Source organism: Ornithorhynchus anatinus, chromosome 1 (genome assembly GCF_004115215.2).
Source record: "Ornithorhynchus anatinus isolate Pmale09 chromosome 1, mOrnAna1.pri.v4, whole genome shotgun sequence".
Lineage (NCBI taxonomy): Eukaryota > Metazoa > Chordata > Mammalia > Monotremata > Ornithorhynchidae > Ornithorhynchus > Ornithorhynchus anatinus.
The window spans coordinates 123,880,712-123,894,420 of NC_041728.1; the positions used below are offsets into that span (position 1 = coordinate 123,880,712).

The 13,709-nt window shown below is 46.2% G+C and overlaps 1 protein-coding gene across 6 annotated transcripts in view; it reads right to left on the bottom strand.

The window, feature by feature from the left end:
- Positions 1–13,709, bottom strand: part of YEATS2 (YEATS domain containing 2) — an 84,023-nt gene that overhangs the window by 32,751 nt on the left and 37,563 nt on the right. For all 6 annotated transcript variants that reach the window (XR_005660233.1, XM_029058892.2, XM_029058893.2 and 3 more), the window contains 5 exons: positions 12,626–12,884; positions 9,310–9,471; positions 5,423–5,565; positions 4,143–4,301; positions 2,820–2,996 (listed from right to left, as the gene is read on the bottom strand). Coding sequence is in view for 5 of the 6 variants with exons in the window: in XM_029058892.2 (XP_028914725.1) it covers positions 2,820–2,996; positions 4,143–4,301; positions 5,423–5,565; positions 9,310–9,471; positions 12,626–12,884 (900 nt within the window). In the remaining variant the exon portion in view is untranslated. The remainder of the gene's footprint in view (positions 1–2,819; positions 2,997–4,142; positions 4,302–5,422; positions 5,566–9,309; positions 9,472–12,625; positions 12,885–13,709) is intronic.

Sequence of the window (13,709 nt, forward strand, 5' to 3'; positions counted from 1 at the left end):
TTCAATCATATTTGAGCACTTACTGTGTACAGAGCACTGTCCTTAAGCACTTGGGAGAGTACAATATAACTATAAGCAGACACATTCCCCGCGCACAGTGAGCTTATAGTCTAGAGCGGAGGAGACAGAAATCAATAAGACTGAATTACAGATATAGACAACCTCAGGGCCCCCCCGCCGCCACAGGGACATTTGGTCATGAGCTCTGGGACTCTCTCGGCCGCTGGCCACTTGACTTTGAGTCTGATCGGGTAGGGTCGGATCGTCCCCCGACCCTGGTCATCGCCTGCTTATTAACACTATTGTATTGTATCTTACTGTACCATGTTGCTATATTAGCGATTTTGCTTGTTATTGTTTATTGTCGTCAGTGCTGCCACCCACCTCTCTGGCCTCACCAGCCGCCTGACTTTGAGTTTGATCAGGTCGGCCCTTAATCGAGCCTACCCCCGACCCTGGTCATCACCCGCTTATTAACACTACTGTATTGTATCATACTGTATCATGTTGCTATATTACCGATTTCGTTTGTTACTGTTTATTGTTGTTAGTGCTGCCACCCACCTCTCTGGCCTCACCATGTCCCTCCTCCCCCCCTCCTCCCTCCCGCCCCTTCCAATCTTCCCCTTCCCCTCTCTCGCTCTACTCCCTCTACCACCCCCCCTTCACCTCTCCGCAGCTTAACCCTCTTTTCCCCCCATTTCCCTCTGCTCCTCCCCCTCTCCCTTGCCATCCCCTCAGCACTGTACTCGTCTGCTCAACTGCATATATTTTCATTACCCTATTTATTTTGTTAATTTTGTTAATGAAATGTACATCGCCCTGATTCTATTTAGTTGCCATTGTTTTTACGAGATATTCTTCCCCTTGACTCTATTTATTGCCATTGCTCTTGTCTGTCCGTCTCCCCCGATTAGACTGTAAGCCAGTCAAACGGCAGGGACTGTATCTGTTGCCGACTTGTTCATTCCAAGCGCTTAGTACAGTGCTCTGCACATAGTAAGCGCTCAATAAATACTATTGAATGCATAAGTCCTGTGGGGCTGGATAGCGGGGCCGGGCGGGGAGAGCAAAGGGAGCAAGTCGGGTGACACGGAAGGGAGTGGGAGATGAGGAGAGGGGGAGTTTAGTCTGGGAAGGCTTCTCGGAGATGTGCCTTCAATATGGCTTTGAGGGGGGAAAGTAATTGTCTTTTGGATTTGAGGAGGGAGGGCATTCCAGGCCAGAGGCAGGACATGGGCTAAGGTATGGTGGCCAGATAGGTGAGACCGAGGCACAGAAAGAAGATTAATACTTAGAGAAGGGAATGTGTGCAGGCTGGGTTGTAGAAGGAGAGAAGCAAGGTGAGGTAAGAGGGGTCAAGGTGGTGGAGTACTTTAAAGCCAATGGTGAGGAGTTTTTGTTTGATGTGGAGTTGGATGGGCAGCCACTGGAGTTTTTTGAGGAGTGGGGTGACATGTCCTGAACATTTTTGTAGAAAAATGATCCAGGCAGCAGAGTGAAGTATGGACTGGATGAGGGAGAGAAAAGGGGCAGGGAGGTCAGCAAGGAGGCTAATGCAGTAATCCAAACGGGACAGGAGGAGTGACTGCATTAAGGTGGTAGCAGTTTGGATGGAGAGGAAAGGGCTGAATTTAGCAATGTTGTAAAGGGGACCGACAGGATTTGATTGACTATGTGGGTTGAATGACAGAGGAGTCAAGGACAATGCCAAGGTTACAGGTTTGGGAAACAGGAAGGATGGTGGTTCCATCTACAGTGATGGGAAATTCAGAGGAAGAAGAGGGTTCGGGAGGGAAGAAAAAGAGTTCTGTTTTGGACATGTTGAGTTGTGGTGACAGCAGAGATGTCTTGAAGGCAGGAGGAAATACAAAACTGCAGAGAGGGAGAGAGATAAGACCTGGAGATGTAGATTTGGGTATCATCCACACAGAGGTGATAGTTGAAGCCATGGGAGCGAATGAGTTCTCCAAGGGAGTGGGTGTAGAGGGAGAATAGAAGGGGACCCAGAACTGAACCTTGAGGGACCCCCACAATCAGGGGATGGGAGGCAGAGGAGGAACCAGCAAAGGAAACTGAGAATGAAGGCCCAGAGAGATAAGACGAGAACCAGGAGAGAGAGAACAGTCAGCGAAGCCAAGGTTGGACAACGTTTCCAGGAGAAGCGAGCGGTCCACAGTGTCGAAGGCAGCTGACAGGTCGAGGAGGATCAGGATGGAGTAGAGGCTGTTGGATTTGGCAAGAATTCAGGGCACTCCAGGCCATGGATAAATATTATGCAATCACCACCACCAATGACAGGAAAGAAACTACCAGAAGCACATCCCAAACATTACAGGCAAGAATAGCTGAACAACAGGAGATGAAACAAAACAATCCACCCACCACCACAGATTCATTCAAGGTCAGATTATGTATGTGAGAGGAGTCAAGGGTCAAGTGACAACACTGTTCCTCAAATAGGCTGTGAGGGAGCTGGTCTTGGCCTGGTTAGATGGTTGGGCATTTCTCCCTGACACTGAGCAAGACAAAAACGTGGACTGGGCCCATTACATTAGGGAAGTACCGGCTGCTCCCTTGCTGTTTTCTACCTTATACAGAAGGAGAAGCCCAAATACAGGGAGGGTTTGAATCAAAAATGAAGGGTAACAACATTACTCCTTTCTTCTCTCCTTCGAGAATCCCATCCCCGATTAGGCTGATGGGCTGGATTCCCTGTGGTGTTTTGTGGTACTGCCAAGTTGAGTTCCACTGACGAACCTGGGTGTGATTTTACTCACCCGCTGGCACACCACCCCCTTTGTCGCCGTGCCGCTTACCTGCTGGGCAACGCCATTGGCAGAGAGTGACACGGCGGGCGAGGTGGCGGCAGTGATCACCCCTCCTGCGACTCTCAGCACGGTGGTCCCAGGCTTGGACAGCTGCGAGGTGGCTGGCACGGACTTCAGTGCGCCGTCGGAGAGTTTTACCAATGATGCTTGGCCACTGGGAGTCGCCTGTAAATTTGGGGGTTTAGATGAAGACCCTCCGTACCTCAGCCAATACATCGCCAAGGTCTGCTGGAAAATTCCCAACCCGCTTTTCGAATCGACACCAAAGAAGACCTTTTTTGTTGGGGGAGGGAAGGGAAGGTGGCTTTGGGAGATGGACATCTTTTAATTCGGTTGCCGGTCTTGTGCCTTCTTAGCTATAAATGCGAAAATACTGCTGAAATTAGACCCAAAGCAAGTGGATAGAGGCATCTACAAATTAACCTTCTGAGGAGGTTCTTGAGGAGTGGGGAGATACGAACTGAACGTTTTTGTTGAAAAACGATCCATGCAGCAGAGTGTGGTATGAACTGGAGTGGGGAGACACAGGAGGCAGGGAGGTCTGGCAAGGAGATAGATGCAGTAGTCGAGGCGGGATAAGACTTACTACTTCTCCTAGTAGTGTGCTTCTTAGAGAAGCAGCGTGGCTCAGTAGAAAGAGAAGAGGCTTGGGAGTCAGAGGTCGTGGGTTCTAATCCCGCCTCCGCCACGTGTCTGCTGTGTGACCTTGGGTAAGTCATTTAACTTCTCTGTGTCTCAATTCCCTCATCTGTAAAATGGGGATTAAGACTGTGAGCCCCATGTGGAACAACCTGATTACCCTGTAACTAACCTTAGCACATAGAACAGTGCTTGGCACATAGTAAGTGCTTAACAAATACCACCATTATTATTATTACTAAGTACCATTATTACCCCCTTCCCCTCCCAGCCCTTGTGCATATTTGTATATATTATCTATTACTCTATTTTATTAATGATATGTATATATCTATGATTTTATTTATCTATTTTGATGGTATTGATGCCTACTTGTTTTATTTTGCTGTCTCTCTCTTTCAGACTGTGAGCCAGTTGTTAGGTAGCAATTGTCTCTGTTGCCAAATTGTATATTCCAAGCGATTGGTACAGTGCTTTGCACACAGCAAGCGCTCAATAAATATGATTGAATGAATGAATAAATTAAATTATTATTAAATGGCAGGAAAACCAACACGTCTACTTTTCACAGCAAGTTTCAAGCACTACAGTAAACCTGATCCAGGCTAAAATAAGCAACTTCTTAACTGCAGAAAGAGAACGAATGATTTACTTTGGTTTATGCAAAATTACCTGTGCAAATAAAGTGGTTTTTTGGCCCGAAATAACTTTTAGTGTCTGCTGTCCTTGACTGGAAGACGTGCTGACTCCCAAGCTCCCCTGAACCACAGACCCAGTTGCCAACTGCTTGCCAGATGTCTGAGGTGATGGTTGGCCAACTAAAAACGTTCCCTGGGGTAAAAAAAAAAAACACAATAAAAACTTGGTTAAAATCAAGGAAAGTTGAGGTCCATCTTCAAATCTCAACATGTAGCCTCAGCTAAGTCTACCGATTTAGCTAAGCTATAGGAAAGGGGATCTCTGCCTTACTTACCATTCGTTTTACTCCAAAGAGATGGTGTGTCCTTGAGTCCCAGGAATATCCCTAATTGGGTGCTTCTTTAAAAACCAATTTACAAACTACTGGCCGAAGCAAAATCAAGATTCTTGAGATCATTTATTAAATGAAACTGCTGAAATTAAGCCCTCTGAAACTGATGTCTTACAATTCCATAAAAATAGAAGCGGAGGCAGTCCTGGCCTTCAAGTGTTTCTAGTTACAACCAATGGCACACTTACAATATTTCTGTGTCCTCTTTCAGCTTTACAATATATTGGTTTTGATCTTGTAACCCTACCCTCCTTTACTAAGGTGGCACGGACAATGTAGGGGGCTGTGTGGGCACATGGGAACTGGCAAGGAATGGGGAAACCACTGGAAAAGCTGCAAAATGCAGGGGGAATGAGGGAAAATTGAAAAGGAGTGAGGGGACGGGGCAGAATGGGAGATGATGGGTGGCTGGGAAGGTCACCTAGTTGCCAGGCAGAGTTACCAGGGCAGGTTGACCCATCAATTGTATTTCCAATGAAGAAGTTGGCCATTTTACCGTGGGACCTCTCTGACTCAAAATGAATTCAGGGATGTAGCTACATATTTATAATTGATCGAGTCCAAAATTCTGACTTATTTTTTTAAAAATCGGTTTTCAATTTGGATCAGGAACCAATCCCCCATTCATCACACTGCTCCTACGAGCAAACTAGCCCCGGCCTAAACGCATGCTTCAGGAACTGTGTCGGTAAGTCTGGGGGCTACCTGCCCCACCTCTGGCGGCAGCTGACTCAAGTCTCCCAGTTGGGAGAAGACGACCTTACTGCAAATGGAAATTTCTCTTTCTGGCATTTCAGCCCGTTCTCTCCTTTTACGACTTCCCGACCAAGCTAACCCTTCGGACACTTAAAGAGGTCTATCGGTCTTCTCTTGGCCTCCTTTCCTGGATGGCATTTAGGCCCTCGTGAGTGTTATCACCAACCTGGGGAGTCTGCTTGAGGATGTAGGATGTGTAAGTCAGGTGCTGAGACACGCCGCTACTACTGGTGCTCTGAGGCCCGACTCCACCAGCTCCTCCGGCTGCCGTTCCTCCCCCAGCGCTGGTGGAAGAGCTGGACTGGAGATCTGAAACAAAATGAAAGCAACACCATGAGGAAGACCAAAATGAGCTGCTGTAAGAGCACATCTGCTTGGAAAACTCTTTTTCCCCTGCAGGAACAATAATAATAATAATTGTGGTATTTGTTAAGTGCTTACTCTGTTCCAAACATTCTACTAAGCACTGATATAGTATATACAGAGCGGACACAGTCCTTTATCCCCATCAGAGCTCCCTGTCTCAGTAGGAGGGAGAACAAGTACTGAGTCCCCATTTTACAGATGAGGGAACTGAGGTATAGAGAACAATGGAGCACTGAGCCCAGAGGGCAAATGGCAGAGCTGGGATTGGAACCCAGGTCCTCTTACTCCCAGACCTGTGCTCTTTCCATTAGTCTTCACTACTTCTTCCTCTCTACCTCTGGAATAAACATATTTTTTGTCAACTGGGGAAATTAAATCCCTAGAGCAAAGAGAGTAAGCCAAAGACCTTGGCATGAAAAAAAAAATCCATCCAACTGGCTCCCGATAACAAACAAGCCTTCTACTTTAAAGAAAGGCAAAACAGAGAAAACCCTTTGACCGGAGTTAGGTGAACCCTGTTCCTGGAAATAGAGCCCAGATTGAAGTATTTGGAAGCCGATTTCCAAGCTCAAATCGCATCTGTCTCTTTCTGCATTTCCATGGCATTTCTGCCGCTCACTCCAAGTTGCCATGGACAAATGACTCTCAAACCAATTTTTTTACAAAGATCCCCCCCTAAGGAATTCAACCAAAAGTTCAGAACTCTCTGCATTTCCAGGTCCCTTTGGGTTTCCTCTCCTTCTTGCCATTCCTAGCTACTATTTATTATATTCTACTTCTTTCTTCTTTTTCCCCTAACAGGAATCTTCTATGCCTACCCCTCTCCTCAACAGCCCTCTCTCCAGCCAAAATAATTTTCTGCCAAAAGACCCCCCCAGTGAAATCTCAGCAGACCAACCAGTGGTCCATTCCATAGTTTAAGCCCTTCCCTCAAATGTCTGTCGAGCTCACCAATAATCTTGTGAGCAGTCATTCCACCATATTTACTTTGTGCGGACCAAGCAATTAATCTTATTTATTGAGCGCTTACTGTGTGCAGGGCACTCTATTAAGCACTTGGGAGGGTACAACACAACACTGTAACAATCACGTTCCCTGCCTCAACAGCAGACCACAGTACTAAGTGCCTGGGAGAGTATGACAGAATTAGCGGACATTACCCTTGTCCTCAAGGACCTTACAATTTGGCGGGGGAGGCAGATGCTAAAATAAATTACAGGTTGGGGGGGGAACAGTTGAGTAAAAAGATATGGACACAAGTGCTACGAGGGGGTGTGGGTACCCCAGTGCTCTGATGACACAGAAGTGCTGAAATATCAATTAGGAGGGGTGTATATATTGGGTGAGAAAATAGGGATGTTAAGATCTTCATTTGGGGGTATGGGCATATTTCACAGAAATGTCTGGCAAGGTCTAGCAGGGCATATTTCACAGAAATATCTGGCAAGGTCTAGCACCAAAAAGAGATGTGAACCAGCTTCTCCTTTGAAAGCTTCATTTATTAAGAATTAATGAGCGACCCAAAGTTACAACTGTCACCTCAGTCGCTATCCCTTTCTTCCAATTAGGGTATCAAACACACTTTGCTAATATTCTCATGTAATCGAAAAATGGCAAGTCCCTCCAGGCTCATTTATCCTGACTTTATCTTCTGAACTTATGCTTTGAGAATTCCAGCATGAATCAGACCCAGAGCATAATAATTCTTTCACTTTAGCTTTTGGAGTAGGCAAGAAAAAATGGTTTTATCTACACATCTAAAGTACACGATGAACAAAAACGTCCGTCAGATGCAGAAAACAGGAGTGATCCCTCCTAGGATTTAAAAAAAAAAGGAGCTGCCAGTTTGCTCTCAGGGGCTGGATCTTCTGCTCTTGTTACAGGGAGGTTCAATGGCTTTAGGTGAATGAGACATCCCTGGCCCAATCCCTGCCCCTACACACCATGGCTCCCCCAAATGCTCATCACCACCAGGGTGTTGGTGTCACAAAGCAAGAGCAGCTCCCAGTCTGGGCTCTGGTTCCCTCCTGGGGCCAAAGATGAACAGCTTGTCCAGTGGAAAGAGCAGAGACCTGGGAGACTGAGGACCTGGTTTCTAATCCCAGCTCTGCCATTTGATTGCTGTGTGACTTTGGGCAAGTCACAGCTTCTCTGTGCCTCATCTATAAAATGAGATTTAACTCCCTGTTCATCTTTCTACTTACACTGTCAGCTCTATGTGGGATGAGGACTGTGTCTGACCTGATGGCACTGTGCCTATCCCAGCACTTAGCACTGTGTTTGGTATGTAATAAGTGCTTAACAATAACTACAATTCTTCTTCTTCTTCTTCTTCTTCTTCTTATTATTATTATTATTGTAATCACTGGCAAGGTCACCGCCCTGGGGCAACTCAGCAGAAGAAACAACATCTGCCTGGTTCCCCATATTACCCACGGAATGATGGGAGGGAATTTGGGAAGGGAGGATGTGGGAGGGATGAGGGAAGTAAAAACCAAGTAAGAGACCTGGGTACCAGCATTTTGGCAGTGGAGAATGACTAAAAGAAGCTGCCTCCATATGGCTTCCTGATTCCCAAACAGCTAGTTCTCTTTATCATTTTCTCCCCAGTACTATCCAAAAATATAAATTTTCCCCTTCCGGCTTAATGCTGGAGCGTTCCCAAATGACCCTATGTATGCACCATCAGAATCATGCACATAAAGCAAAGCTTAGACTGACATTTTCCAGCCTTTAGCCTGAGTTCCATCTTACAGTCATTGTCTAACAGCTCAACTTGCCAGCCACCACATCTAGGAGAGTTATTGTTTGAAGCAACAGGATGCTAACCCCATGTTTCACTCTCACCTTAGCAGCACTGAGGAAAATAAAAAAATAAAAAAACACTTTTGCCCCTTCAGAGGGAAGTTAAAAGCTTGTTGCAACAAGGAGCACCAGACTGGGACTCAAAAGACCCAGGTTCTAATCCTGGCTTTACTATATGCCTGCTGCGGGACCTTGGGCAATCAATCAATTGCATTTACTGAGGGCTTACTTGTGCAGAGTGCTCCACTAAGTGCTTGGGAGAGTACGACATAACAGAGTTAAGCGATACATTTCCTGCCCACGATGATCTTACAGTCCAGAGGACATTAAGTCACTCAACTTCTCTGTGCCTGTTTCCTCATCTGCAAAATGAGGGTAAAATTCCTGCCCCTCCCTTAGTCTATGAGCCCCTTATGGGGCAAGGACAGTATCCAATCTGATTACCCCAGTGGTTAGTAGAGAGCAAGGAACACGGTAAACATGTAATAACTGTCATGATGATATTTTTTTTTTAAATCCACAGATGCAGATGTCTGTAGCCATAGCCTGCATTTCTGCCTTGGTTACCTCTCCCTATAATGAGGTTCTTATCATCAGCCATACATGTTATCCAGGAATCGCCTTAGACTTCCTTTTCCCCACCATGGCCCTGCTAAGGAAGGCCCTGGATTCCACCCAGTTAAAAGTCTAGCAGAGTTGAGACCCTGAGTGCCCAGGTCTGACTAATCCCAGAGGGCATCATTGCTGCCGTTAGAAGTTATTTGAAATACTGCTAAAACAGAGACCCCTCCCCAGAAAAGAGCCCACAATAGCCCTCTCTGAGGATAATGGTGATGATAGTCCTGGAGCCCCAATTTTGAAGTGACCCAGTGGTCTACTGACTAGCACTGTTGGTTGCACGCAGGATGGCTCCTTGAGGAATCAGCAGCAGCTTCCCTTTCCCCGAAGGGTTCTTGCTGTTGGTGGTTAGGTAGAGTTTAGTGCCGGGAGGTAAATTCGCCAAGTTTGCCAAGTTGGTGGCTGGCAGCTGGAGTGTGGCCATCACTAGAATGAGAAACAGGAACACCACCGGGTGAGGGAGGAGAAGAAATCAGAGAACAAAATCAACTTTCCAAAATATGACTTCCAAAAATAATATCCAGTTCATTTAAAATAGTAATGTACAGAACAGTGTGTACAAAAGATTCCTGAGATCCACTCATAAAACAATGCGCTCACAGAACCACGCACAAAGACCAAAATGCCTAAATCCTTCCTCCATTTAATGAGACGGTTCTGCAGATTAAATAGAGTAGCCTGGACAATCAAGCATTAACTTTAGGGCCTGCCCTTAGGCATGTTGATACCCTCTGTTTCTGGAGTTAGCCTTTCTAAATCTGAATTATTCTGGATGGTCAAATTCACATATGTGCATTATTCACTCAGACTAGTGGGGTGACTAGGTCAGTTTGAAATTCCGCTTGCAGGTCACCCAAGGTGTTTCCAACTGTAGGACTGAATCCTTCAGAGGAATAGTTCAGAAAAATGAAACGATGGGACTGTTGCTTTGGCCCCCGGGTAGGAAGAGCTGAGCAGGCTGGGTTCACGATCCTCCGTTAATCTAGTCTAGTTGGCCTTGGGAGCTTTCGTTTTTCAAGGTTCCACTAAACTGACTTCAGTACAGACGTGAGGTTCTACTGGCAGGGTAGGAATGTGTCTATTATTATACTGTACTCTTCCAAGTGCTTAGTACAGTGCTCGGCACACAGTGAGCACTCAGTAAATACTACTGACTGACTCATCTGTTGGCCTTGGCAGCTTTCAATTTTCTAAGGCTCCTCCATCTTGAATTCAGTATGGGTGTATGAGGCTCCGCAGGCAAGGTGACATCAAAGACAGCAAGGATCAGATCACTGTGCCCCCAGCCAGTAAAGGTTCAGAAGCCTGGAATTCGACCTCCAGTGCTCCTCCCACTCCTTACTTGGCACTTTAAGATGCGTTACCACAAATGATGAGGGGGAACGAAGCACTTGGGCATTTTGTCGTTCGGACCCAAGGGAGCTATTGAGCCAACAAACAAATGAGCTTTCACCTCCTCTCCTTCGAAATCTGCAGCGTCACGAACGTAGCCATATAAACTTATGGATGAAATGACGGCAGAAAACTGCCTCATCACCCCAGTTCCTTCAATCCAGAATCTCTTGAGCAAAACTTACAAGATGCAAAGGAAAAGATTTTAGGAGTTAAGGACACAATTCCACAGAGTGAACACATCTCTGGACTTGGTTCACAATTTTTCATTTGTGAGAGGGCTCAAGCTCAAGCCCTACTTTCTGGACTTGGCAGGATCTGGCCGCAAGCTCTCGTTGGCAAACAAAAATACCCTGAATGCGGCCAACAGAGCCCCACTCTCAAAGCCAGTGTGAGGTAGCCAAGACACACTCAGCAGGACCTCTGAGTTCAGTTCTGACCCATTTAATTTCCTTTCCTGAAACTAACTTCACTGGCCTTTGAGAAGGTGAAAAGCCCAATGGATACCCCTCCAACCACACGGTCTGCTTAAAAAATGATATGCCAAGTGATTGTGGTCTAGCGCATACAACACGTGCCTGGGAGTCGGAAGGGCCTTGGTTCTAATCCTGGCTCCGTCCCTTGTCTCCTGTGTGACCCTGGGCAAGTCACTTCACTTCTCTGTACCTCAGTTGCCTCCTCTGTAAAATGGGGATTAAGACTGTGAGCACCATGTGAGACAGGGACTGTGCCCAACGGTGCTTGACACATAGTAAGCACTTAACAAATACCATCAGTATACTTATCATTATTTTGCTGTTTGGGAATAGTTCTCACAGTGGTATCCCCTAGCTAAAAGGGATTTTTCAAACTGGGATAATAATAATAATGATGGCATTTTTTGAGCACTTACTATGTGCAAAGCATTGTTCTAAGTGCTGGGGGGGATACAAGGTAATCAGGTTGTTCCACATGGGGCTCACAGTCTCAATCCCCACTTTACAGATGAGGTAACTGAGGCACAGAGAGGTGAAGTGACTCTCCAAAAGTCATACAGCTGACAAGTGGTGGAGCCGGTATTAGAACTCATGACTTCTGTCTCCCAAGCCCATGCTTCTTCCACTGAGCCATGCTGCTTCCCATGGGATCTATCGCAGGGATCTATCTGCATGGGCCCTTGGGCTGGAACCAGGCTTTCATCCCCCTTACTTTGAACCTTGTGAATCAACAGGGCATATGGGCAACAAGCCAACGCGTGCATATTTGGTGCAAAAGGTGGATGCCCCCAGGTTTGGGTTACTGGATCAGATCTGACCACCCAATGTGCTTCAGGGGAAGCAGCATGGCTCAGTGGAAAGAGCCTGGGCTTCAGAGTCAGAGGTCATGGGTTCGAATCCCAGCTCTGCCACTTGTCAGCTGTGTGACTGTGGGCAAGTCACTTAACTTCTCTGTGCCTCAGTTACCTCATCTGTAAAATGGGGATTAACTGTTAGCCTCACGTGGGACAACATGATTACTCTGTATCTACCCCAGTGCTTAGAACAGTGCTCTGCACATGGTAAGCACTTAACAAATACCAACATTATTATTATTTTTGCTCTTGGACCGAATCAGATTGGGGATGCACTCAAAAATCAAAATCTGGCCAGGGCAGACTCCTGCTGTCAGGAGCTTGGACCCAGAATACTCCAAGTGTCACTAACACTAAAATTTTAAAATGAGCAGGATAATGGTTTCAGATGCCTGGAAGAGATGGAGGAATCACATTTGTCCATGAACCACTCCTGCCGCTTAACTGACCAAGACCAATGACAAGACAACTCAGGGTACAGCCTCCCAGAACAGAGATTCTAGCATCGTTCTTCATCACCGGGCCCTAGAGGCATCCCAGCCAAGTGGAAAAAACACCTATCTGGAAGTCAGAAGACCAGAATTCTAGCCCTGGAACTACCTCACCACCACTCTGTCCCGCTCCCCACTTTATAGGTTAACACTAAGCAGCCCCAAAGACAGATCTTCAATCTTCATATTGTTGTAACCCGGATTGCAGTGGTGATCCAGCACTGATTTTGCCTCCAAAGAACCCCCGATCGTAATCTGCCTTACCCAGTGAACTTCAAAGAGATGTCAGAGCATCCTAAGAGCTAAGCGTGGTTTCTTTCCCTGACTCTCCCTGAATCCCGCTTTCAGACCAGGGGAGTGGAATTACCTGAGCTCTGGGTTCCACTCTTTTGCACCCCAGCAGAAGTCACTTGAGCTTTGGTTAAGGTCTGGACCGGCTGGGCGACGATGGTTCCCCCGCCTCCACTCACGATTGCTTTGGCTACTCCTTGAGTCACCACCTGCTTCGGGCCAATGGCCTTGGCTACCGAAGAACCGGACTTGGCTACGAGGATCTGACCCCCGCTGATTGCCACAGCTTGCTTCACTGTCGACTGTAAAGCGGAACTGACTGGGACGCCAACAACCTGTGATAAATCAAGCATCGGGCAATTGGTTCAGTCAGGCTCCTCCTGGATTGAAAGCCATCCACTCCTTCTAGAGGGATTGGTGGGAAATGGAGAGTAATTCTACATCTTGCATTTTTTACCCTAGGTGCTTCACAAAGAACAAGACAGATAATATTCAACCTCCCAGGGGACATATGGGAAACAGGCCTTGAAGCAGCAAGGCATAGTGGATAGAGCATGGGCCTGGGGGTCAAAAGGTTATGGGTTCTAATCCCAGCTCCACCACGTCTGCTTTGTGACCTTGGGCAAGTTACTTCATGTCTTTGTACCTCAGTTACCCCAATTATACAATGAGGATTGAGACTGGGAGCCCCATGTGGGACAGGGACTGTGTCCAACCTACTCTGCTTGTACCCAGTGCTTAGTACAGTGTTTGGCACATAGTAAGAGCTTAACAAATACCACAATTATTATTATGTTATTTATTATAGATAGTCTAATTAAGTCCAGAGAGAATGCTTTAGATTTAAAGATAGAGGGACATTTCTTAAAATCCTTGAACCAATCTTTCTAACTTAAAAATCTATATTAGCAGAGGCTCTGAGGATTGATATGTCAAAATGTCAGAGTGGTATGTCAAAATGTCAGAGATTCCAGGAACACTCAGCTTACTTAGAAATTGATTAAAAAAAAAAAGTCTGATTTTTTAAATATTAAGTAAATGTTTTTGACCTCTATCAATCAAGCAAACCACAATCAACACTGGAAATTCTTAGATAGAGGACAATTCATTCATTCATTCAATCGTATTTATTCAGCATTTACTGTATGCAAAGCACTGTA